The sequence below is a fragment of the Phocoena phocoena genome, chromosome 5, assembly GCF_963924675.1.
Source record: "Phocoena phocoena chromosome 5, mPhoPho1.1, whole genome shotgun sequence".
Lineage (NCBI taxonomy): Eukaryota > Metazoa > Chordata > Mammalia > Artiodactyla > Phocoenidae > Phocoena > Phocoena phocoena.
Window position 1 is genome coordinate 101221605 of NC_089223.1, and position 27475 is coordinate 101249079.

Here is a 27475-nt window from a genome sequence, read left to right on the forward strand (position 1 = left end):
AAGAAACAGTGACCCTGTGATAACTTCCTAATAGTGTTGAATCAGATTGCCAGCCAGTTCACTGCAGGTCTCAGCCGGTTGTCATAATGACAGCCCCTGGATTAGACCACCAGCTTTCAGGTGAGCTGCTCTAATTATTGTCACCAAGGACCCCTTAAGAATTCAAATGCCTATGTATAATTGAATCACTTTGCTGTACACCTGGAACATTGTAAATCAACTATACTTCAATTAAAAAATTAAAATTAAAAAAATAAAATAGACATCATTTTCCTAGATTTTTATACGTGTAGTATTTTTAGGCTAAAAATATTGTAATATTTTGAGATTTTTTTTCTCAATCTAAATAAATTTTCATTTATATAACCTAAAGAAAAGGAAAAAAAAAGAATTCAAATGCCTATTTTAACACTTTTTGTGTTATTACGGAATTTTCTCCTCTCATGCAACCCCCAAGCAAGAGTCTCCTTTTCATATGTTTATTTAACACTTACATACGTCTATTATGCGCAGGCACTGTTCTGTGCAGTTAACAATTATTAATTAACTTGATCGGTTTCATCCCATAGCAACCCTGTGGGGTAGGTGCTGTTGATACATTTAACAGATGGTGAAATTGAGGCACAGAAATGTGAAGTAACTGGCCCACAGCCACAGCTAGTACATGCCAAAGCTGGGGTTTAATATAGTCTGCAAAAATATTGACTTTCTCACATAGTCTCGGATAGCATCATAGCAAATGCAAATGATCCCCAGCCCATTTGAATACAGCCCAGAACTTCAGTTGAAAAAAAAGCTAAGATTTCCATGGATCTTACTGTGTGCCAGGCCCTGGGTGAAAAATCACAATTTACAGGTAGTTCTTCCTGCCTCTCTTCTGAACAAGCCGTGCCCTGGTGTAAGAGGGGGATGATCTAGATTGTTCTCAGCTCCTGCACACCTTTCACAGTTCGAGCCCTTTGCCTTGCTGAGGAAGAATCTCCCATCTCTAAGAAAAGATAAAGAATTTGCTACAGCAAGTCTCTGCTAAACGCAAGCCAGGTACTAGCTACTTCATCTGGTGTTTGAATAAAGAAGTAGCATCTTAGTCCAACTCTGCAGGAGAAACGTAATGAGGCACAGGGTTTTCAAGGATAATTTTGATTTCCTGTGGCTTTTTGATTGTCTTTCAAACTTTAGACTTTATCCCCACATACAATTCAGTGACACCTATTCCAAGGGAGGTATTCTGAGTGTAAGATGAGATGCTATAAAGAGAGTGCCAGATACATAGAGGCAGGTGCTAAGTATCATTTCTCTCTTAAATGATACCTTAAAGCCCTTTCACTGGGTCTGTGTGTCCCGGACACAGATGAAAAGCTCACATGGAGCCATGAGAGTTGCAGGAGAAACCTGGACGGGTCCCCTGGGAAGGCACAGCTTGTCAACACCTGTCACAAGCACAGAAGGCCAGCAAATCCACACGTACCTGCAAAGAATGAGCCTGGGAAGGTCCATTTTGCTGTATATTATAACTTTGGGTCATTATGCTAGCCATGTAGCTAGAAACTCGTGTCTGAATTTAGATTCAGGGAGCACCCAGTATATTAGTTTTCTGGGATTGCTGTAACAAAATGTCACAAAATTGGTAGCTTAAAACAATAAATAGGTATTCTTTTGAAGTTCTGGAGTCTAGAAATCTGAAATCAAGGTATTGACAGGCCACCCTTCTTCTGGAGTCTCTGGGGAAAGATCCTTCTGGCCTCTTCCAGCTTCTGGTGGCTGTCAGCAAACTGTAGCTTTCTTGGCTTGCGGCCATATCACTCTGATCTCTGCCTCTGAGGTCACACGCCTTCTCCTCTTCTCCATGCGAATCTCCCTCTGTTTCTATCTTATGAGGATTCAGGTGGTTGCTTTTAGAGATAACCTAGGATCAGCCCCTCTCTCAAGACCTTCCTCCCAAGATACTTAATGTAATCCTAACTTTGCCATGTAAAGTAATATTCACTCTTTTGCTTAGAAGGTCATATTCATAGCTTCCAGAAATTAGGACATGGGATATCTTTTGGAGGCCACCTTTCAGCCCGGGTCTCTCATTTGTTCAGTTTTGGGGCCAAGCCTTAATTTTATGCCTACATTATGCTAGATTCAATGCTTCATTCTGAGGACACAGAGCAGAGCAAGGCAGAATCCCTGCCATCCAGGGGATACTCTGTTAATCTGTGCCCATCTATGCACACACCTATTTATCACCTGGTAGAACATTGGCGGCTCTGGACCAACCAGCAGGGCACCTGCTTGTTAATAACCTGCAGAGCTTTACCTGCTGCCAAGTTTTAGAAATCACATTTGTCAACATTTCTGTGGAGTCTAGTAGAAGCGAGCAATTTTAATCGGACCGTTCCTTGTCCTGCAAATGTTTGTGATAAGTTGCTAAAAAATTATGATAGGCGTTTAGTTGATAAATTCAAGTTCAAAGACTAGGAAGCAGAGACAATTAACCAATGAGTTTATTTCTCACTTCCCTGGTCGGCTTCTCTCTCCTCCTTCTGTCTTTGCATCTCTCTATCTTCCTCTTTTTCTCTTTTCTTCTTTCACTCCCATGTGTGTATCCAAACAGATTGATTAAGCTTCTGGCAGTGAAACATTGCCTATCATTGGTATTTAGGACAATCACAAAAGGTTTAAACAAATTTTAAGATCTAGTATTAGGATGGTATTTGCTGTCCTCCTGAAAAAAGGAATTTAATATAAAAGTAAGACCTTAATTATAATCTTTTTAAAAATTATCTTTAGGATAATATACCAGTTGTTAGCCTATCACTAGAAGTCAGTAATAAGAAATGACAGAATAACTTATTTATTCCTTCCTTGCTTGCTTCCTACTACTTGTTAAAATTACACTTTCATATAAAATATCATCCCTGCAGTTATTATAAATAATTAGTATTGAGGTCACTATTTTGGGACCATCCTAAAGAAAACAGGACTGAGATTACAAAGCAAGATTAATCTTTTTCCCTCTAAAGATTAATCCCAGGATAGAGAATTTCCTTTGTGCCATGTGGGTTACCCAATTTTGTAGAAGAGTTCTGCATGGAAAATCTCTTTTCATAAATTATTTTTTGTTTCAAGTATGAAGAAAGAGAAAGAAAATTCTGTCCTTAATTTATGACTAGAAATGAAATACAAAAATGTCCTTCCTTTCTTCCTAAAGGCTTACAATGAGAGTCTATAAACTTCTACAGTGATTTCATGGCTCTTTCATCATGTTCTTGGCAAACTTGGAAGGGAGGAGGTCATAGCAATGACTGACATTTACTGAGCAGTCACTGCAGAAAGAGCTCCCTCCTAAATGCTGTGTAGGTCAACTCAATTAACCCTCACAATGACCCTCAGAGGTAGGTCCTAATATTACCATCACTGTTCCTAGACACAGAAACTGAGACAGAGAGTGTAAGAAACTTGCCCAAGGACACATCGCTAGTGGGTGGGAAAGCCTTGCTTGGAACTCAGGCATTTGGGCTCCACAGCCCTCCACTTACAACTACTGTAGCAGAACAATTACTGTCCCTGCTGGACAACCACCTTACCTTAGCATCACTAGTATTGACTGTGTACTTACTAGGGGTGGTCAAATAGAAAACTCTGCCACAGATCCAGTATCGGGCTCAGAAGGGCAAGTTACTTACAGATTTAATCAGGACTCTTTTCAGATGAAAAGACAAAACCAACTCAATGAGCTTAAGGGTGTGGGCGGAGGTTTGTTGACTCAGTTCCCAAGAAGAACAGGAATGGAATGGATTCAGGGACTGGTCAATGTCAGGAAGGCCCCGGGAGGACTTTGTGAGGTTCTCAAGCCCCAGGTTGATTATTTCCACAGCAAATTAACCCTAAATGAAATGATCTATCTGGACAGGGAATTACTTTCTGTCTGCCCCCGCCTGAATGCAATGCATGAATCTCCATGAGGACATGGACCTTGACAATCTCATTCCCTCTTGAGTATCCCTCAGGCTTGCAAACATTTCTGTGCTGGGCAGAGGGAGGATGTACAAAACTAAAGAGAATCAAAGTCGTCCCCAGTGCAGCTCCCTCCTTCAGGCTGCATCATCTGGACACTGCTCTGTTGGAACAGTGGGTTCACAAGCCATAAGCAAAGCTGCATCAAGGAAGAAACTGATACACATCCAGAAAAAACAGATTGCATTCCTGGTCCTGCCCTCTGGCTGTGTAACAAGTGAAGCAAGTCACTCTTCACTCTGAGCTGCAGTTCCCTTGGCTCTTCAGGGAAGGTCCATTCTTCCCTCCCTGTTCACTTCACAGTGTTGCCCTAAGTTACAAAACGCAGGTCGTGCAAGCTCTTTCTTCCTGATCATCTCCAAATAGCCCCTTCCAAGAACTCAGCCAAACTCATCAGAATTCTTATCTGTGCCCACATGTTCTCAACACCTGTACACTTGTCTTCCTCTGCTCTTAGGATCTTTAAACCCACCTTGTCCACTTGACTCACCCAGAATGTGTAGCCCATTTCAAGTCTGTATCTTCCACAAAGCACTTCCTGATTCCCCTACACTTGAAATCATCTTACTTTCCATTAAATCACCCCAGCACTTTATGTGTACATCTCTAGAAACACAAAAGTGTAATGATTCACTGTCACCTCATTATTTCACAGAAGCCCAGGGAAGGAACCTAAGTTGGCCAAGAACTACCAGGAGCCCTGTGGTCCTGTGGTCATCAGTATTCTTTCTTTTCTTTTTTTTTTTAATTAATTTATTTTATTTTTGGCTGTGTTGGGTCTTCATTTCTGCATGACAGCTTTCTCTAGTTGGGGTGAGCAGGGCCTCCTCTTCGCTGCTGTGCGAGGGCTTCTCACTGCGGTGGCTTCTCTTGTTGCGGAGCACAGGCTCTAGGCACGCGGGCTTCAGTAGTTGTGGCTCACTGGCTCTAGAGTGCAGGCTCAGTAGCTGTGGCACACGGGCTTAGTTGCTCTGTGGCATGTGGGATCTTCCCGGACCAGGGCTCCAACCGGTGTCCTCTGCATTGGCAGGCAGATTCTTAACCACTGCGCCACCAGGGAAGCCCATCAATATTCTTTCTGATTAGTCTAGAATGCTTTAGAACAAGAGGGGTGTACAGGAGAGAGATTTCACCGCAGACCTTTCCCATTAATTTACGAAGTGAAAGTCAAGCACTGATCTTCTAGATTTTAGTATGTCACAGTTGGGGACAAGGTAAGGGAGGCACCAGGGATTCTCTGTGGCTGACTGCTGTGTAATTAACCCATCCGAACTGCTTACAGTAGGAACATGTAACCACAGAGTGGAGCTTGTCCAGTGTAACCTGAATCTGGTGAATATTCCATGGGTGGGAAGTTTCGAGAGCTGCGGAGGGCTCACTTTTGGTCACCTTCGTTACCTTAATCTTATCACTGATCCTTCAAGGGCTTCTTTGTCACATCTATTTAAAAAAAAAAAAACATAAAAACATTTTCTGATACCCCTTTACAATCTAAAAAACATTAAATGAGTTAACCTCTTCCCTAAACAAAACGAAGCATGTTAGGCTGTACTTTAATTGACAGATACAAAGGTACCTAAATTTTCATTAACTTTCTCTTCTGTGTTTCAGAAGTTTGATTCAGTGGAAGACATCATCGAATACTACAAGTATTTTCCTATTGTACTCATTGATGGGAAGGATAAAACTGGGATCCACAGGGAACAGTGTTACCTGACTCAGCCCCTCCCTCTCAACAGACACTTCTCATTTATGTAGCCTGGTCTTTGTTTCATCTTCAGTTCAGTGGATCCAATGCCTCTATCATTTTTTTCCTTTATGTCAAAAGATTATTTTCTGTGGTTTCAAGGGATTACTTCTCTGACTCTGTAGAAAAGAAAAACATTCTATCATGGAAATTGGAAAATCAATTGTGGTTTTGAAAGCTCTAATTGCAGAAGAAATATTTATAAGATGCAAAAATAAAAACTGGCTTTTAAAAAATATCTTCTAAAGAAAAAAACAAAAACATGGTCCTTATGCTCATGTTACAGATGAGCAGCAAAGGTTACAGGAAGCTATTGCTTCAACGTTTGCAGCTGGCAACTGACAGGTCTAGGTAAGAGTCCCAAATCTATCATCTTTATAGGACTTGGTGCTGCCTTTCTTTATTTCAAAATTGTTTGGACTTGTGAATTTACAATGTTTTCATGATTCCTTATGCTAAAGATGTTGGTGAATGTTAGCTCTATTTTATTTGTATTTCTGGAAATTCAATTTTAGGGAAGGATGTGGTATGGAAAAACAAATCACTTGTGAACACCACTTGAAAGACAAAAATCAGAAATATTTTTAGTATGGTGTGAAATGGCCATAGGACCATCTCCAGCCTACTCTGTTCAGAGTAGCTTTAAGCCCAGTGGAATTAGCAAATTCATAGAAAGGGAGTAAGCTTAAGCCTGAGTGAAAGTATAAATTTTTAATTCCATTTGTGGACTTCCATTCAAAGGAAAAGAACTGTCCTCGAATTAGTGCTAGTATCTTGCAGGAACTTTACACATGTCATGATATTGTCCCCACTCAAAGCTAAGAGGATTACATTTTATTCCTGTTTCACAACACAGATGAGGAAACAGGCTCAAAGACGTCATTGATCTTACTCAATACAAGAAGAGATCCCAGATTTTTATCCATGTGCCTAGTTTCATCCAAGCATATCTTCCCAGGTACATTCTCTGCCCTAGGGAATTTTATAATCAAGTTGAAAAGTTAAATTTAAAAGAGACAGAGAGAAACAATTTGAAAATGCCAATTTACCCACGTTAAAATATATAAATAAACAAACTCTTGTAGTGGTGTAAAGTTTAAAAACAAAAAAGTGCTGATTGAAATTAATAGTACACAATGATTTCAAATGTTTCCAAAGCCTACATGTGAAATATATGGAGTATTTCTGTAATTGTAGCTTTAATGCAGAAGTAAAGCCAGAAAGAATGAGAAGGCAAGAGATATCAATGAAAACGATACAAATGAAGCCCAGGACCAGCATAGAAACAGACTCTGCAGAGAGGACACAGGCTTGAGGGCAGAAAGAATATGACCCTCACCCTAAAAAGTTATTGAAAGATTACAGATGACTGATGCACTTCTCACCGGGGCCATGCCATTCAATGCTGTGTTCTCAAGAAATGTTTCAGAGTTTCCTCAGGCACTGTTGTTGTTAAAGTCCATGAACACCAGGTGGTGGTTAGCATTGTATGAGGCTTATGTTTTAAAAAATGCTTTATCACCTATTATTCATAAGTGCATGAGATGATGATAAAGGAAAAAGAAGTAGAGCCATCTTAAAATGCTCACAATGCTTATACATATGAAAATCTCTGGAAAGAAATATAACATTCATAATAGTGACAGAGGATTGGGCTTTGGGGGGGCCACGTTAGTTGAGTCTTCCGGAACTCAGATGCCAAGACAAGAGTTACAAGTGCTAATATTTATTGGAGGCAATGCCTAAGAAAGATCAAGGGAAGATGGAATAGGAATAGACAGGAGGGCCTTCAGGCTATGATGTAAGTCTGACACCTGTGAGAGGAACAGGGAAGGAGAGAGGAATGGGCAGGAAAAGCATCAGACTGAGATGCGGCTCTGGGAGAGGCTTGGCCAGCCCATTGGTGAGATCCAGAGCAAAGACTGCCCACAGAGGAGAGTGCCCCGTGTTGTGCAGAAATGGCCAGGTCTTAGTCACCATTATGCCAAGTCATTGCCAGAGGCTGCCCAGGAAATCATGACCTTCACATGCTCTGGGAGACCCAGAAGGTGCTATAGCTGCAGGCCGACAAATAACTTTTTGATCAGCATTGTTCTTATTTCAAGAGAGATTCAAGGGGCCCACCTCCACGTCCGCCACAGTGACATTCTAATTTTCAGTGTTGATTGTAATAAGGACATTTTGCTTGTAATTGATTACTAAAGAATAAAAATATATAAATGTCAATTGTACTTGATTTTTACAACAATTCTGTAAAGAAGGCAGGGCAGGTATTCATAACCCATTTTATAATTGAGGAAACTATGTCTCCTTGGCCAAAATCTTAGAGTGACATACTTGTGGCTGGAACCAAGGTCTGCATACACAATTTTTCTGTTTAGTGTCTAGATGGTCATTGAATCTGTAATTGAAAGTCCAGTGATTTGGGCTTGGCATGCCTAAATTCCAAAGAGTTTTAAGCCCTTTTCAGCCATTATTTCATTTTCAGTTGTAAAGTGTCGCTTGCCTAGGTTCAGTATAGTAGTGGAATTTTACCTTTATCTGATTATAGCATCTATTCGTTCAAGATATTTCATTTGACTAAATAACTTCCATTCTGGATCAGTTTATATCTCCCTCATATTTAATAATATCTTGTCATAAGCATTTGTTTGTGTACTGCATATGTATTCATTACTATGCATTCTTGTAGATATTAGAATAATAGCAGTGAATTAAGTGGGAGAAACAGACAACAAATAAGTATACAATGAATAAGACAATCTTAAGTTGGTTTCCCATTACTTTGTTGTATTTCCTTAACACTCATCACTAAGTGCTTGTGAGTAGGGCCAATACTAGATATTTTGATGAAGCTCATTGAATTGGCTTTAAAAAGTTTTGAACCAGAAAATTTTTAATTTTCCCAAAGTTACTTGGAAAACGGCCTCTCTTGGGGGTATGTGTGTGTGAATAACCATGTCATAGCTGAAATCAATTAAATCTTCTCTTCAAATTACTATAGAGGAATCAAATTTTACCCCATTGCCAAATTTAGTTCATTGCCGTGTGTGTGTGTGTGTGTGTGTGTGTGTGTACACATACATGCATTTTTTTACAAGATAGTCTATGCAGTATATGATTACCACTATATTTCTGTATCTACTTTTTTATCCTGAATATTTGTTCTAGCTAAGCACATTTCCTTACTTTTTTTGCACATTATGGCTCTAACTTAAATGAAAGCAAATAAGTAATTAAATGTCATAATATATCTGAAACTGAGTATTAAAATAAATTTAAAATACAGTTTAATTTTGTTTGAGTCATGCTTTATTACCTCTAAAGCCCTTTTGAAATCAAATTTTGGGTTAATTTATGACAAAGTTTCTTGAACAATTTTTGACATACAAGCATATGCTGGATTTGGGAGATAAAGGCCAAAAAGACCCAATCCCTGTGCTAGAGAGCTAAGAGCCTAGCAGGCAAGATACACATATAATTAAAACCATGCAGTGCAGAATAATAGATTTGGTAATTCTCTCCGTTGTACCACCATCGCATTGGTAGGCCTGGATGTGTGGGGGAGGGTGTAATCAGGGAAAACTGCCCAGGGGAGGTGCCTAAGTAGAGAGCTAAAGGATGGCCCTAGACTGCAAGCTTTAGAATTACAAAAACCTTGTCAGTCTGTTTTTGAGCACTCTTATCTTTAGGGCACTATTCTAGGTCATTCTTATACTACTGAAGCAGTGACTACCTGTTGAATGGGTAAGTGAACACAATAGAAATAGAGGTAGCTTCCCTGGGGAAAGAACAGATGACTTATTAAGTGGCTCTGGGGAAATTTCAACTATTAGTTGGAACCCTGTAGTGTAGGTACCTGACAATTAGCTTTTTTGATTGTAATGTAAGTGCCTGACATTAAGCTTTTGACTGCTGAGGCATCCATTGCAAAGACATCCATCTTGGAAAGAACACATTGCCATCTACACAACTAGATAAAGAGCCAGGCTGCCCCACGCATGAGTCTTCCTCATTGGAAAGCTCTGGTGGACCTAGATAACTGACTGACCCACTGCTTGCTTTTCCCTTCCTGTGCTTTAATTCCTGCTCTTATGTTTTAATTTCACCAACAAAGAGTGAACCCTCAAAACCCCAGCACCCCACCATCAACCCCAATAAAGGCAGAGAGAGCACCAGTGAAACAGGAGGGAAGGGGGCAGGGCACAACCTTTAAAAGAATGATATAGCCATAGTACATGACAAAGACTGGTTAGAACCAACTGGGTCCAAGATGGCAGAAGATTCAACTTCCAGTGGACCTTGAGCCTCATTATACTCTTATTGTAATACATTAGCTTGCTAAATGACACTCCCACAAGTGCCATGACAGTTCTGACTGAGGCCAACCATAAAAGGTCAAAAAGTGGGTGGTGGCCCAATTCCTGGAAATCCCTGCCTCTTCCCCAAAATAGTTGGAATAATCCCACTCATTAGCCTATGAAATTACCCACCCCATAAAAATTAACCATGCCATCTTTCGAGGCCTCTTGCCTCTTGCCTTCCGAGATGGCCCACACTCTGTCTGTGGAGTGTGTTTCTCTCTAAATAAATCTGATTCTTACCTATCACTTCACCTCTGAATTCTTTCGCTACAAAGAAAGAAACTTAAATTCACCAGCAACACCAGGCCCACACATTCATATTCTTTCTCTCTCTCTCTCCCACCTCTCCCCCTTCCCCCTGAACATTGCTAAGTGGTGCAGGACATGGCTTGTACCCTCCAGGACATGTGAGTAATAAACCTTGTTTCTTCTAAGTTCCCTGATAGTAGTTGCTGAGGTGTGCCTTGCAATCATAAGAACCAAAAGGGCTGGTCCAGCCTCAGCATTGGCTTCAGCTGAGGAAATGTCTGTGAGGTTTGCCACAAGTAGCCCAGAGGAGTGCCCTCTGCCATTTCTAGAAAATAGCATCAGTATGCATAGGCTGAGACCAACCCAAAACAAACATAAATCAATGCAGCACTTTGAAAAGCAATTTCACAGTATTCAGTAAAATATAAAATATGTACCCACTGCAATAAGACTTCCAGTTAAAACATGGCTATATATGAACTTATCTTTCATCGCTCTGGAAACACCACTTTAATGACAATAAATAAATTGAAAAGGCAAGAACATAGGATAAAAAGAATAGAAAAAAATATGACAGATGAAGAAAGACATCAACAAAATTTCAGATGAGAGAAATTAAATGGACAATGCATAGTAACTGAGTTAACAAAACTTAAAAAAGCTAAAATGTAAGCCTGCTAGGAGGCAATTCAACAAGAAACAAACTGGTTTCTGTCAACTGAAAAAAATGCACAACCTATTCGGCAGACATTCTTAGGACTTCGAGGCCGGGAGACAGCCTCTCAGATAATGCTGAGAAAACTGTTCTGAGGAGGAAGGGGGGATGTCAGGATATACAGGATTTTCTGTAACAACACCAGGTAGTCTGAGCAAAGGATTACTGTTAATAAAAGAAAACCAGATGTCTCAAGTTAAGGAAGTTAGCGCTTTTCTGCGTATAGGAAGATACAAAGAGTCCAGGCTCACTAAAACCATCCCTTTGATATGCACCTCAGCTGTCTGGGGCCGGTATCCTGTGTTTTCTCATCCTGAGTCTCCTCAGGGTACACTGCAGGGAGAGGGGTGTGGGCGGGGTGGGGTGCTGCAGCGCTTGACTGCCAAATGGCAGGCATTCCTGGTTTCCATCCTGAGCTCCCTCAGGGTTCACTGTTGGGGATAGCTGCAATTGCTGACCACTGCAGCATCCATTGTTTATTGATATGGTAGGCAGCATTCTTAGTCCACATTTCCATTACAAAAATCTGGAAAGGCTCAGAAATTGGAGTCACTAGTTACACTTAAATTCTGGTAAAAGGACTTGGGTGAAAAGGAGATTCACTGATGGTCATTATAAGTTTTAATCAACACCCGTCCCCTAGAAACCAGAGGCTTCCTCAGCCAGGCTACTATTCCTCACTCACCCTGGTGTCCATCCAGAGAATATATCTACAGAAAATGTTCAGAAAATATTTAAATACAAAAAATACATGCAAGATACTGCTGAAAATGGTAAGCGTGTGCTGTGCTGAAAAATAGGGTTTAAGTGAAAGTGTCATTCCAAAGTTTTAGAACTCCAACCCATTTGAAATACTTGGTTCCCAGGAGAAGGAGAATCATAACCCTAAACCAAGAGAACAGATTAATTCTGCCACAAATACTAGCATGGCTGGTCCCCAGCAAAACAGCCTGATCCCCACTCTATCATGCTACAGTGAAGTCCCACCCATAAACATACATGTTCCAACTAGCATTTTTGTACCTCACTCTTAAGTCAAGACCTTGGAGAAGATATGAAAGACACTAAACAAAACCTACAAACTGGAAAAAAATTACAGGGAAAGATAAAATGTGGGATGCTGAAGAAAACTAAAAGAGAAATACAGTTGATATGAGCAGAGAGATAAGACATTGAGTCCACAAAACATGAATAGAATGTTATTTAAATAAAAATATGCAGAAGTAAAAATTGAGAGTACTAAAAGAAAAAAACAGAAAAAATCCCAGTGCTAGTTGGAAATCTTAATATACATTTCTCAGAAACTGATAAGGTAAGCAAGCAAAAATGAATAAAACTATAGAAAATTTTAACAACACCAAAAGCCAACTAGACCTAACTGTCATTTACAGAGTAGTTCACAAAACACATATAGAATACACATTTATTTTTTTCTAGTTCACATAAAACTTTCTCACCAAGAAAGATCATCTTCTGGGACCTAAAATGAGTTTAATAATCTTTAAAGAACTAGAAAAAAAAAAGAAAGAAAAGAAAAGAAAAAGTTAAATTAGAAATAAATAACACCAGTATATCTGGAAAAATCTCCAAATATTTGGAAATAAAGCAACACATTTCTAAACTACCCATGGTCAAAGAATAAAACACAACAAAAATCTAGAAATATTTCAAAATGAATGGTAATGAAACACAATATGCCAAAATTTGAGGAATATAACCACCCTTTAAATATAATGATTTAATATAAGCATTCATAGCTTAAAAGCCTTAAATGTTTATATTAGAAGAAAAAGGTAGATAATCAAGCATCTAATTTTCACTTTAAGCTATAAAGAAAGTATAAATTAAGCCCAAAGTAAGTAGGAACAAGGAAATAATAAAGATAAGAACAGAAGTCAAGAAAACAAAAACACAAACAGAAAAACAACAAAGCCAAAACCTGGCTTTCTTTAAAGTTTAAGAAAATTAATAAATAACTGGCTAAAATAATTTTCAAAAAGGTAAAACAAAACACAAATTACAAACATAAGAAATAAGAGACAACACAACAGATCCTACAGACATTGAAAGGCTATTAAAGAAATAGCAGAAGCACCTTTATTCTACAAGCCAGAAGGGAGTGGCATGTTGTATTTAAAGTGATGAAAGGGAAGAACCTACAACCAAGGTTACTCTACCAGGCAAGGATCTCATTCAGATTTGACAAACAAATCAAAAGCTTTACAGACAAACAAAAGCTAAGAGAACTCAGCACCACCAAACCAGCTCTACAACAAATGCTAAAGGAATTTCTCTAAGTGGGAAACACAAGAGAAGAAAAGGTCCTACAAAAACAAACCCATAACAATTAAGAAAATGGTAATAGGAACATACATATCGATAATTACCTTAAACGTGAATGGATTAAATGCTCCAACCAAAAGACACAGGCTCACTGAATGGATACAAAAACAAGACCCATATATATGCTGTCTACAAAGGACCCACTTCAGACCTAGGGACACATACAAACTGAAAGTGACAGGATGGAAAAAGTTATTCCATGCAAATGGAAATCAAAAGAAAGCTGGATAGCAATACTCATATCAGATAAAATTGACTTTAAAATAAAGAATGTTACAAAAAACAAGGAAGGACACTACATAATGATGAAGAGATCAATCCAAGAGGAAGATATAACAATTATAAATATATATGCACCCAACATAGGAGCACCTCAATACATAAGGCAACTGCTAACAGCTATAAAAGAGGAAATTGACAGTAACACAATAATAGTGGGGGACTTTAACACCTCACTTACACCAATGGACAAAACGTCCAGAAAGAAAGTTAATAAGGAAACACAAGCTTTAAATGACACAATAGACCAGATAGATTTAACTGATATATACAGGACATTCCATCCAAAAACAGCAGATTACACTTTCTTCTCAAGTGCTCATGGAACATTTTTCAGGATAGATCATATCTTGGATCACAAATCAAGCCTCGGTAAATTTAAGAAAAATTGAAATCATATCAAGTACATTTTCCGACCAAAATGCTACGAGACTAGATATCAATTACAGGAAAAACATCTGTAAAAAATATAAACACATGGAGGCTAAACAATACGTTACTAAATAACCAAGAGATCATCGAAGAAATCAAAGAGGAAATCAAAAAATACCTAGAGACAAATTACAAGCATGATGATCCAAAACCTATGGGATGCACCAAAAGCAGTTCTAAGAGGGAAGTTTATAGCAATACAAGCCTATCTCAAGAACCAAAAAAACTTTCAAGTACACAATCTAACCTTATACCCAAAGGAACTAGAGACAGAAGAACAAACAAAACACAAATTTAGTAGAAGGAAAGAAATTATAAAGATCAGAGCAGAAATAAATGAACTAGAAACAAAGAAAACAATAGCAAACATCAATAAAACTAAAAGCTGGTTCTTTGAGAAGATAAACAAAATTGATAAACCATTAGCCAGACTCATCAAGAAAAAGAGGGACTGGACTCAATAAAATTATCAATGAAAAAAGAGAAGTTACAACAGACACCGCAGATATACAAAGCATCCTAAGAGACAAGCAACTCTATGTCAATAAAATGGAAAACCTGGAAGAAACGGACAAATTCTTAGAAAGGTATAACCTCCCAAGACTGAACCATGAAGAATTAGAAAATATGAGCAGACCAATCACAAGCAATGAAATTGAAACAGTGATTAAAAATCTTGCAACAAACAAAAGTCCAGGACCAGATGACTTCACAGGTGAATTCTATCAAACATTTAGAGAAGAGCTAACAACCATCTTTCTCAAACCCTTCCAAAAAATTGCAGAGGAAGGAACACTCCCAAACTCATTCTATGAGGCCACCATCACCCTGATACCAAAACCAGACAGAGATACTACAAAAAAAGAAAATTACAGACCACTATCACTGATGAATATAAATGCAAAAATCCTCAAAAAAATACTAGCAAACAGAATCCAACAACACATTAAAAAATCATACACCATGACCAAGTGGGATTTATCCCAGGAATGCAAGCCTTCTTCAATATACACAAATCAGTCAATGTGATACACCATATTAACAAATTGAAGAAGAAAACCTATATGATCATCTCAATAGATGCAGAAAAAGCTTTCAACAAAATTCAACACCGATTTATGATAAAAACTCTCCAGAAAGTTGGCATAGAGGGATTTTACCTCAACATAATAAAGGCCATATACGACAAACCCACAGCAAACATCATTCTCAATAGTGAAAAACTGTAAGCATTTCCTCTAAGATAAGGAACAAGACAAGGATGTCCACTCTTGCCACTATTATTCAACATAGTTTTGGAAGTCCTAGCCATGGCAATCAGAGAAGAAAAAGAAATAAAAGGAATACAAATTGGAAAAGAAGAAGTAAAGCTGTCACTGTCTGCAGATGACATGATACTATACATAGAGAATCCTAACGATGCCACCAGAAAACTACTAGAGCTAATCAACAAATCTGGTAAATTGCAGGATACAAACTTAATGCACAGAAATCTCTTGCATTCCTATACACTAATGATGAAAAATCTGAAAGAGAAATTAAGGAAACACTCCCATTTACCACTGCAACAAAAAGAATAAAATACCTAGGAATAAACCTACCTAGGGAGACAAAAGACCTGTATGCAGAAAACTATAAGACACTGATGAAAGAAATTAAAGATGATACAAACAGATGGAGAGATATACTATGTTATTGGATTGGAAGAATCAACATTGTGAAAATGACTATATTACCCAAAGCAATCTACAGACTCAATGCAATCCCTATCAAATTACCAATGGCATTTTTTACAGAACTAAAACAAAAAATCTTAAAATTTGTATGGAGAAACAAAAGAACCCCAATAGACAAAGCAGTCTTGAGGAAAAAAATGGAGCTGGAGGAATCAGGCTCCTAGACTTCAGACTATACTACAAAGCCACAGTAATCAAGACGGTATGGTACCGACACAAAAACAGAAATATAGATCAATGGAACAGGATTGAAAGTCCAGAGATAAACCCATGCACCTACGGTCAACTCATCTATGACAAAGGAGACAAAGATACACAATCGAGAAAAGACAGTCTCTTCAATAAGTGGTGCTGGGAAAACTGGACAGCTACATGTAAAAGAATGAAATTAGAACACTCCCTAACACCATACAGAAAAATAAACTCAAAATGGATTAGACACCTAAATGTAAGACCAGACACTGTAAAACTCTTAGAGGAAAACATAGGAAGAATACTCTTTGACATAAATCACAGCAACATCTTTTTTGATCCACCTCCTAGAGTAATGGAAATAAAAACAAAAATAAACAAACGGACCTAATAAAACTTAAAAGCTTTTGCACAGCAAAGGAAACCATAAACAAGACGAAAAGACAATCCTCAGAATGCGAGGAAATATTTGCAAATGAATCAACGGACAAAGGATTAATCTCCAAAATATATAAACAGCTCTTGCAGCTCAATGTTAAAAAAATAAACAATCCAATCAAAAAATGGGCAGAAAAAAAAAAAAGAAAAAAAAAAAAAAATGGGCAGAAGACCTAAACAGACATTTCTCCAAAGAAGATATACAGATGGCCAAGAAGCACATGAAAAGCTGCTCAACATCACTAATTATTAGAGAAATACAAATCAAAATTACAATGAGGTATCACCTCACACCAGTTAGAATGGGCATCATCAGAACATCTACAAACAACAAATGCTGGAGAGGGTGTGGAGAAAAGGGAACCCTCTTGCACTGTTGGTGGGAATGTAAATTGATACAGCCACTATGGAGAACAGTATGGAAGTTCCTTAAAAAGTAAAAAGAGAGTTACCATATGACCCAGCAATCCCACTACTGAGCATATACCCAGAGAAAATCATAATTCAAAAAGACACATGCACCCCAATGTTCATTGCAGCACTATTTACAATAGCCAGGACATGGAAGCAACTGAAATGCCCATCAACAGACAAATGGATAAATAAGATGTGGTACCTATATACAATGGAATATTACTCAGCAGGAAAAGGAACGAAATTGGGTCATTTGTAGAGACATGGATGGATCTAGAAACTGTCATACAGAGTGATGTAAGTAAGAAAGAAAAAACAGATATTGTATATTAACGCATATATGTGGAACCTAGAAAAATGGTACAGATGAACCGGTTTGCAGGGCAGAAATAGAGACACAGATGTAGAGAACAAACGTCTGGCCTCCAGTGGGGGAAAGTGGCTGGGGGGGCATTGGTGTGATGAATTGGGAGAGTGGGATTTCCATATATACACTAATATGTATATAAAGGATAACTAATAAGAACCTGCTATATAAAAAAATAAATAAAATAAAATGAAACACTAAAAAGAAGCACTTTCAGTCTGGTCTGGTTTAAGGGTACTTTGTCTTTATTTCATAGGAGAAAATTAATAAATAAAATCCTCTGAATAGTTCAGCCCTAAAAAAAAAAAAAATCCTAATATGTGTCAAATTCTCTTTTAAGTACTTTAGATGTACTGTTTCATTAAATCTTTTCAGCAAGCCTGTCAGTAAGTGGCCATTATAATCCCTAATTTTTATAAAATAAAAGTGAAGCACAGAAAAGGCCAACTGCCTTCCAAGGTCCCTCACTCATCCTTTCCTTAATTCAGAAAATAGTGAGTTTCATGCAGTGTCAGCCACTGTTCCAGACAGTAAGGTGACAGTAGGGACAAAATTATTCCCTCCTCCAGCTCACCTTCCAGGGTGGGAGAAAGACAATAGACATAAATGATAAAGTCTAGAGATTATAAATTATAAAGTCTGTTAGAGGAAATTGTGTCATGGAGAAATGAATTAGCAGATTGTGAGAGTCCAATAGTGCTGGACTGTTGGCAATTTTAAATCGGGCCATCAGGGAAGGCTCTGCTAGAAGGTGACATTAAATAGAAACATGAAGAAGATGACAAAAGACACGTGGATTATGCGGCAAGGGCAGTCCAGGCAGAGGGAACAGCTGGTGTTAAGGCCTGAGGGAGGCACGTGCCTAGGAAGTTCATGGAACAGCCAAGGGACCAGCCTGTCTGTCTGTCTGTCTGTCTCTCACACACACACACATTTCACCAAAATGTCCCAGGTGCCTCTAACAGTGCCTGGCATGTAGTAGGCACTCAATAGATATTTGATGAATGAATGAATGACTAGCTGAGAGGGAGAATAGTAGGAATAAAGACAAAGAAGGCATAAGAACTGGACCGTACAGAACTTGGAGCCATTGTAAAGGCTGGCTTTGACTCTGAGTGGAATGGGCAGTCCCTGGAGAGATCTGAACACAACCAAACTTCAGTTTTAAAAGGATCACTCTGGCTGCTGAGTTGAGAATAGACTGAAGAAGGATGAGGGCAGAAGTAAGGAAAGCAGTTAGGAGGCCATTGAAATAACCCAAGCAAGTGATGTTGCTCTTGAAGAGCAAGCCACTATGATGATGATGCACCAGTCATTAAAGAGGATGCTTGATCAAATTGGTCCAGTTCTATACCCCTGGGGACCAGCAAAAAAGGAAAAACAAACAAAAACTACACTTCATATGGAGGACAAATGTCAAAAAATAGAAAACTTTAGTGGAAAAAATAATAGTGGGGAGCAGGTAAGAAGGCAATTTTGTTTTCCTAGATTTTCTAAAAAGCATAAAGCCACTGTAACTAAAACATATTAGAAGTTCACAAATAGGGAACTTACGCTGTGATAAGGATGGTATTACAAGTCAATGGGAAAAGGGTGGTTTGTTTAAATAAAGATTGCTGGAACAATTGCCAGTCAAACAGGGAGGGAAAGTTAGATCCTTCCTTTCATCTACATAAAAAAATAATTTCCGGGGCTTCCCTGGTGGCGCAGTGGTTGAGAGTCCGCCTGCCAGTGCAGGGGACGCAGGTTCGTGCCCTGGTCCGGGAAGATCCCACATGCCGTGGAGCGGCTGGGCCCGTGAGCCATGGCCGCTGAGCCTGCGCGTCCGGAGCCTGTGCTCCGCAACGGGAGAGGCCACAACAGTGAGAGGCCCGCGTATCGCAAAAAAAAAAAACAAAAAAAAATAATTTCCATGAGGATTGAAATACTTAAAAATGTATAACAATAACTATTTAGAAGAAAACCTATGAAAATATTTGCATGCCCTTGGCATTTGTGGTATGTGGCAGTGGTATGTGTTGAGGGGTGGGTTTCTTATGCAAGACAGGAAACTCAAAAGAAAAAAAAGGAAATGAAGAAATATTTGACTATGTAAATATTTTAAATACAACAAAATGACAATAAGAAAAGTCAGAAAACAAAGAATAGACTGTGAAAAATCTTTAAAGCACATCTATCAGATAAATAATTCCAGCATATCCTATATAAATAGCTCCCATAAATTGACAATATAAAGACAAAAAGCCCAACTAAAAAATTGTCAAAGGATAAAAATGTTATACAAGGGGAAATTCTGATGCTCATAGATACATTAAAAAGAAGTTCAATTTTACAATTAGCAGGGACATTACAATTAAAGTAACAATGAGTTAACATTTTGCCAACAGGCGGCAAAAAGTTTAGAAGAATGTTACATCCATTGCTAGTTGAGGGGGTGAGGGGAGGGCAAGCTGGAAATTCTATAAATTGTTAATAACAATGGGCACTGGAATTACTGCCACTTTTTGAAAATTAATTTGGCAAACTGTATTAAAATTAAAAATGTATGCATCCTTCTACTCACCGATTCTAGTTCTGGAAATTTATCCTACAGAATTAAATTGTATAGAATTAAAAGTATATTTACTGAAGTAGGAAGTATAAAGGGTATTTATTGAAGCACTGTCTGCCAAGCAACAAAGCAAAAAGAAAGTGAAATTCATTAATAAAAGGATGGCTAAAGCAACAGGATTGTATCCAGCCTGTGGAGTATTATGCAAATTTTTAAAAGAATGCTTTAGCACTGTATCAGTTTTCCTATTAGAATATTCATTATGGGTTGTAAGCGATCAAAGCACCTTGCAGAGAAACACGAATAGAATCATTCTGTGTCTATAAAAAACAACTACATCCCACAACATGTATCTGACTATCTTTTTATATTATGGTTATATAAGAATGCACTAGAGGTTATTAAAATCTGATAGAGGTGGTAGAGGAACATGTTTGAGAAAGGAGAGATGGTTTTGAGATAGATGAGAGAGGAAGAGACTACAACATAAAAAATACCCTGGCATTGTGCAAGAGAAAGAGTAAACTAGAAAATTCTATTACTAGAAGAGCAAATGTGTAAAACTAAATATGAATGTTGACAAGGCTAGTAGGTAACATGGAAAAATGGGAACACTATCTGGATTGGCTACAAAAATAAAAAAAAAGTCATCCTTTGATACCAAACCTCATAATGCATCCCTCAAAATGGTGTTATTTATTTCCTCAACTTACTAACAGCAACACCTCTCTGCAATGTCTCACGATACTCGCAAGCAATCACCATTCTTCACTTCCTGAATCTCTTTTCAAATCTACACACAGTGTATAGCCCCCATATTTTCTTCTCTTAAAATAAAAATTAAAAAAATCTGAAACCTAAACTGCTAGCTCTTTCGCTTTATTTATTTATTTGGCTGTACCACGCATCTTGCGGTATCTCAGTTCCCCGATGGAACACTGTCCCGTGAGTGAAACTGCCGAGCCCTAACCACTGGACCTCCAGGGAATTCCCTAGAATTTTTAAAGACTACTTTTTTATGAATTTGGAGAAACTCAGCTTCAGTTTGAAACTGAAGTTTAAAAACATTATCCAAATTCCTTAAAACAACCACATTTAAAATAATAGCTAAAATTGAAGTCTGTATGTAGAAAAATAAATAGGATTCACCTTTAATAATAAACTAAAATAACATAGTGAGCGTCTGTTATTTATCAATGGTTTTATCAACTTATTTAATCAATAAATAAGATGCAATGTCATCTTATTTACTCTCTGTAGATAACTTGTGGTGGTATCCGTGAGGTAGATTTTATAATTCCTGACTCAGATCTTATGATTATGGCTCCTTCCATGCTTATGGCCAAGTGTGAACAACTAGGAAATCTCTGTCCTTAGAAATACTGTCACCCTCTAATTAGAGGTCCCAGACTGATGGGTAAAATGTTGAATGGAAATGTTACTGTCCCTGAGACGAGTGTATACAGTATATATTTAGGTGGTTCACAATCTGAAGATGAAGAAGAGCCCTGGCAGCTGCTTCTGGAAGTCCCCAGCCTCTCTGTGTTTGCTTTCTCCTGCCACACCACATCCTTAACTTCTATTAAAGCTCTACGTGAGTATACTCTGTGGGGGTTTATGAGTCCTTTCAGTTATCCAACACCGCTGCACCATGACTCACACTGAAAACTGAGCTTTCACTCAACTGACTTGTGTGGAAACCAACCATGCCCCATTCTCACACAGTTATTGGAAAATGGTTGTCATAGTGGTTAGGAATGAAACCAAGCAGGACCCTGTGGGACTCCTGGGCACAAAAGGAAATAGACTTCATTCAGCCTCCATGACTTTCCCTGAGTTCCAAAGGGCGGGTTCAAACAGTTGCTAAACATGAAAGGGAGAAGATGTGGAGACAAGGGACGAACAGTCAAGAGAAACAAGAGTGCAGCCTTGGGGCAGGGTCCTGGTTCCCCCTCGAGGCATATACATAACAATACCTTTGAGCTGTTTTGCAGATACTGAGACCCCCACCAGGTGGGAGGAGTAAACTGTGTGCTGCCCACAAGCCCGTAGACCCCAGACAGAAGGTTGGTGATGCTGACTCCCGCTTACCTCACCACCAACCAGTCAGAAGAATGTCCACGAGCTGATCACACCCTCCTCTTTGAACCATTACGATAAGACTCCTCACTACACCCTCCAGGTTGGGACACACAGTTTCAAGGGCGTTTAGCCCGCCGTGGCCCCCTTTGCCTGGCTAAGCAATAAACCTATTCTTTTCTACTTCACCCAAAACTCTGCCTCCAAGATTCAGTTCTGTACCAGGGTACAGAGGCCGAATTTTGGCTACAGTCACGTCTTTCAAGGGGTGGTTCCATCCTCAGGTTCAAAAGGTGGGTCCTAATGAGGACGAACTACAGAATTTTCAGAGTCCAATGCAAAATAAAAATGGGATCTTGTTATTCAAAAGTTATGAAAAATTTTGAAATGGTGACAGCACAGCATTAAACCAAGTGCAAGGCCCTTGTAAACACAGGATCCTATGTGACTGCAGCAGGTCACCAGCACGTGAAGCCAGCTCTGGTCCTGATCTAACTACAATTAGGGATGCCAGATCGTTCCAAGTCATGAGGAGAAATCTTCCAAGAAGCTTCTAGGAAGTTTTATTTCTCACTACCAAGAGCTATACACATGGCCAGAGTCATGCTCTTTTCCCTTCAATCTTTGTGTTGTCTGGAGGAGGTAGCTGGGCTGTTGCTAGTAGCCTAAGGATGACACTGCCAAACCCAAGATGGGAGCAAGTAAAGATGGCGAGAACCATGCCCTTGATCATGGTCTAAAATCTGATCAACCAACCCTGCAGTTCCCCTTCCATTGGACCCCGTGATAGATGACATCATCCATTTCCTTGGTGATTAAACCTACTTGAATTGGAGTTTTGTGTTCACTGGAAGTGAAACCATCCTTCTCAACTGAATCAAAGGCATCCCAAAGTAGCTACTATTATTTCTCATTTTAGAGATGTGAAAACAAAAAGCCAGAGAGGCCACTCTGCTCTATGTCCTAAAGCAGATACATGATAGAGCTAGGATTTAGTCCCAGCTCTGCTTTGTACACCTAATTTCATGTGAATGGTGTCACTGGACTTGTGCTATACAGCAGCCCTGCTCTAAAGATGGTCGCTTTTCAACTTCCAACATTTTCCCCTTATAAAGGCAGAGGCCATGTTCAATACTAGAAGTAAAGCAAAGTAATTTATTCAGTTGTGTGATCCCCTAGACTTCTTTTGAAACTTTCCCTATTGATAGAAAAATTCTTAATGACTGAAAATATAAGAAAAAGAAAGATATGCCCAAAACATAATATATCTTCCATTAGGACTGGCTCCATAAGTTACAGAATCCCAAGCAAAATGAGAGTGTGGGGCCCCTTGCTCAAAACATTAATCATTTTAAGACAGTGACAGCAGAGTATTAAGCCAAACATAGGGCCCTCCTAAGTGCAGGGACTCCTTTGACTGTTCAGGTCACACACCCCTGAAGCCAGCCCTGCCTTCGGTTAATTATTTTCATTGAAAAGCCAATTGTATTAGTTTCCTATGGTTGCTGTAACAAATTACCAGACACTTGGCCACTTAAAACAACACACATTTATTATCCTATGGTCTGGAGACCAGAAGTCCAAAATGAGCTAAAGTCAAGGTATCAGTGGGGCTGGTTCCTTCTGAAGGTTCCAGGAAAATCTATTCCTTGTGCCTCCCAGTTTCCGAAGGCTGCTGGTATTCTTTGACCCATTGCCCCATATCACATAGCCCTTTTCCTCTGTTTCCTTCATGACATTGCCTTCTCTCTGACTCTGGACTCCTCCTGCACCCCTCTCATAGAAACCCTTGTGATTACCCCATCCCTACCTGGGTAATAAAGGATAATACCCCCGTCTCAAAATCCTTAACTTGGTCACATCGGCAAAGTCCCTTCTGCTACGTAAAGTTCCAGGAATTAGAACAGGACCCCTTTGGAGGGCCATATTCAGTCTACCATACCAATATAATCCTCTTTTTAAATGTCTAGTGTGCTTCTAAAGCAGCCAAGACAGGTAGTATCATGAAATCATTGAGCTGGAAAGGATTTTTGAGTTCTCTAACTGCTGGAAATTCCCAACTAAATATCTCATGGGCACACAAACTATTTGCAAAATGGAACTTGCCCTTTTTTCTACCCATCAATAGTCCTGTTGCCACTTTGGTATGTGCTATCTCAGCAAATGGCTCAAAAATCTATACAGTTGTGCAAGGCAGAAACGTAAGAGTCATCCTGGATGCTTTCCTCTGCCTCATGCCCCATTCCCACCCTCATTTCCAGCTGATCCCCAAGTCCTGCTAATATATAGCCTCAAAAATTTTCTAGAATCTGTTTCATCCCTGCCATTGTCAAGCTTAGGTCCTCATTATCTCCTCTGACTGCTGTCCCTGCCTCTATTTTCTCTCCATTCCAATACATCTTCTAAAGATCTGTAAAAGAGTATTTACTGCAGCACTGTTAAAAGCACCAAAAAATTGGAAATATCCTAAATTTCTGAAATTAGAGAGCCATATTCATGATATAGTCATAGAATGGAATCCCAGATGGCATTGAAATGGATAAATTAGAGTTCTGTGCATCAAAACAGATAACAAAGCTATGATACTGAGATAAAGAGAGGTAGCAGAATATGTATGTTATGAATATATATACACCCAGATACATATATGTAACATATATACATATACATATGTGTATATAAAGTTAAACACATGTAAAACAGTACTCTGTATTAGTTAGGGATAATACATAAGTAGTAAAGGTACATAAACATTCATCAAAATGATAAACACAAAGTTCAGGATAGGGGTGACATTAGCAAAATGATGGAAGAGAAAGCTCTAGACCCTCTTTCCTCCAATAGACACATCATATAGACCAGTTCCCTTTGTGAGAAATCCAAAACTCGGGATGATATTTTCTCGAGGGAAGGATGGGGACAATGTGTATAGGGGAAGGACAGAGGTGGCTTCAGGAATATCTGCAATGTTTATGTTTTGTCTTGTAGGAGGAGGATATCTGAACTAAATATAGTACAGACATCAGGAGTGTCTAAAGCTGGGTGAAAAATATGTGGATGCTTGTTAAATATGCTGACAATATCTTGAAATATCCCATAATCTAAAAGGAAGTTGAAAGTCCCAAGAAGAAAGAAATTCACATTCTGGCTTTCATGAGTCTCCCAGCATAAATAACAGCTCCTACCCAATCAACCCAGAGTCATCTGGCCCTGCCACGTTCCCTAATCTTCCCACCTCATTATAATAAATGGAAGACAATCAAAGATCACTAGACATCTGAGGAAAACTTCTTATTGAAAACAAGAGAATAAAATGATCCCCACCAAAAGAAACTCTTTTAAAAATTCTCAGTAGGGCTTCCCTGGTGGCACAGTGGTTGAGAGTCTGCCTGCTAATGCAGGGGACACGGGTTCGAGCCCTGGTCTGGGAGGATCCCGCATGCCGCGGAGCGGCTGGGCCCGTGAGCCACAACTACTGAGCCTGCGCGTCTGTAGCCTGTGCTCCGCAACGGGAGAGGCCGCGATAGTGAGCGGCCCGTGCACCGTGATGAAGAGTGGCCCCCGCTTGCCACAACTAGAGAAAGCCCTCGCACAGAAATGAAGACCCAACACAGCCAAAAATAAATAAATAAATAAATAAGCCAAGCATTTGAAGCCCTTTAAAAAAAAAAAAATTCTCAGTAGTTTAATCCTCAGAGAGATTAAAGAATGTACTGCATTCATAACATTCTATAGAAAAAAATTATATATATATATATATATATATAGGAAGATAAAAATCTAAGAATTCTTCCAGAAAGTAAATAGAAAGGGAAAAAGGAAGAAAATATAAGAGATTGAGAGGCATAACAGATCAATCCTGAAGTTTCATTACCTGAATAATAATATAATAATGAAGATGATGACAGAAATAGATACTATAAGGAAAACAAGAATTTTTTTTAAAAAAGCAAATTTTAGAATTGAAGGACATAAGTCTCTAGATTGAAAAGCTATATTAATTGCACAGAACAATTGATAGATAGATAGATAGTTATCATCACAAATGATAAAGAGAAAATTCTAAAGGTTCCAGAGACAGGGAAGGGTAACAGTTTACCTATAAAGGAAATAGAAGTAGGTATCAAAGTTCTCATCCACACTGAAGCCAAGGAAACAATAGAGCTGATCATCCAAAGCTTTGATGAAATTTTATTTTCAAACTAGAATAACCCATTGGCATCATATAAGGGATGAAAAAGATAGCTTTAGACATTCAAGGCTTCTGAAAACTTACATCTAAAACTCTTTCTAGTAGGTTATTTGAGATAATCTCTGGCAAGAAAAAGAGTAAGCAAACAAACAAGCAAGCAACAAACAGAAAACTAAGGGATTCCAGTATCCAGGGTTTTAACAAAGAAAAAAGGAAAGAAATGAACTAAGATCAGAGGATGCCCAGTGGGAAGCAGGTATAGACACAAGTGCAGATTAGAACTGGAGGTCAAAAGGTGTCAGGAAGGAGATTTGGGAGTTGGGAGCGGGAGGGAACTTTTTAGAACATCCTATTGGATGCAGTGGTTGGAAAAGATTTAAAGTATATTTCTTTTCAGTAATGAAAGAAAACCTGCAAAGAAATTCCATGAAAATCAGAAACTCACAATCATGTAATCACAATTGTGTAACTACTTTGACTTTCCACTTGTATAGTCAACCTAAAGGAAAGGGACAATGACACTTATGGCTACAGAACAGAATGTAAATGTTCAGCCTTGAAAATGTAAAAATGTAAAAGTTGAGGATGTAGAAACCAGAGGGGGGCATGGAGAGGAGGACTGAGGAAAGGCACTGGGTGGGGGTGGGAGACGGTTATCTCCATCATATAAAACTAGGAGCAAAAGTTCTGTCTCTATAGTGGAAAAAGAAATTAAAGTGTAAGCACATTATTGCAAATTGCAAGGACAACCAAAAGAGAAAAAAAAAGAGAGAAATGATTGTATATGATAATTCCAGGGAGGTGAAGTGATGATTCCTGTAAAAGAAGTAATTCCTCTTTTATCGTTGCAGAATAGAGAATTCCTAAAATTGATAAATCAAAAAAGAACATTATACGCCTGTTATTTAGCCATATGGAACTAATCTTATGTGATAGCCTAAAGAATTAAAAGTGGAGTTAATTAGAAGCCCCTAGAATAATATCTGCCTGGTATGTAGCCATCCTCAGTCAATATTGATTTAATAAATGAACAGTTGAGAAGGGATGGAGTAGTGTGGACCGTTGTATTTTTGTCTTTCTATTCCATTGGATATTTTAGCCATAAGCATGCATGACTTTAAAAGATACTCACAGAGAAAGACAAACACTGTATGTTATCACTTATATGTGGAATCTAAAAATTAAAACAAACTAGTGAATATAACAAAAAAGAGGCAGACTCACAGATATAGAGAACAAACTAATGGTTACCAGTGGGGAGAGGGAAGGGGAAGGGTCACGATAGGGGTTGGGGATTAAGAGGTACAAAATACTATGCATAAAATAAATAAGCTGGAAGGATATATTGTACAGCACAGAGAATATAGCCAATATT

At 38.7% G+C, this 27475-nt stretch overlaps 1 protein-coding gene across 1 annotated transcript in view; it reads left to right on the top strand.

Annotated features, from left to right (window-relative positions):
• CLNK (cytokine dependent hematopoietic cell linker) overlaps positions 1-27475 on the top strand; it is a 123914-nt gene that overhangs the window by 91236 nt on the left and 5203 nt on the right. The window contains exon 16 of the mRNA XM_065877260.1: positions 5614-5664. Coding sequence (XP_065733332.1) covers positions 5614-5664 — 51 coding nt within the window. The remainder of the gene's footprint in view (positions 1-5613; positions 5665-27475) is intronic.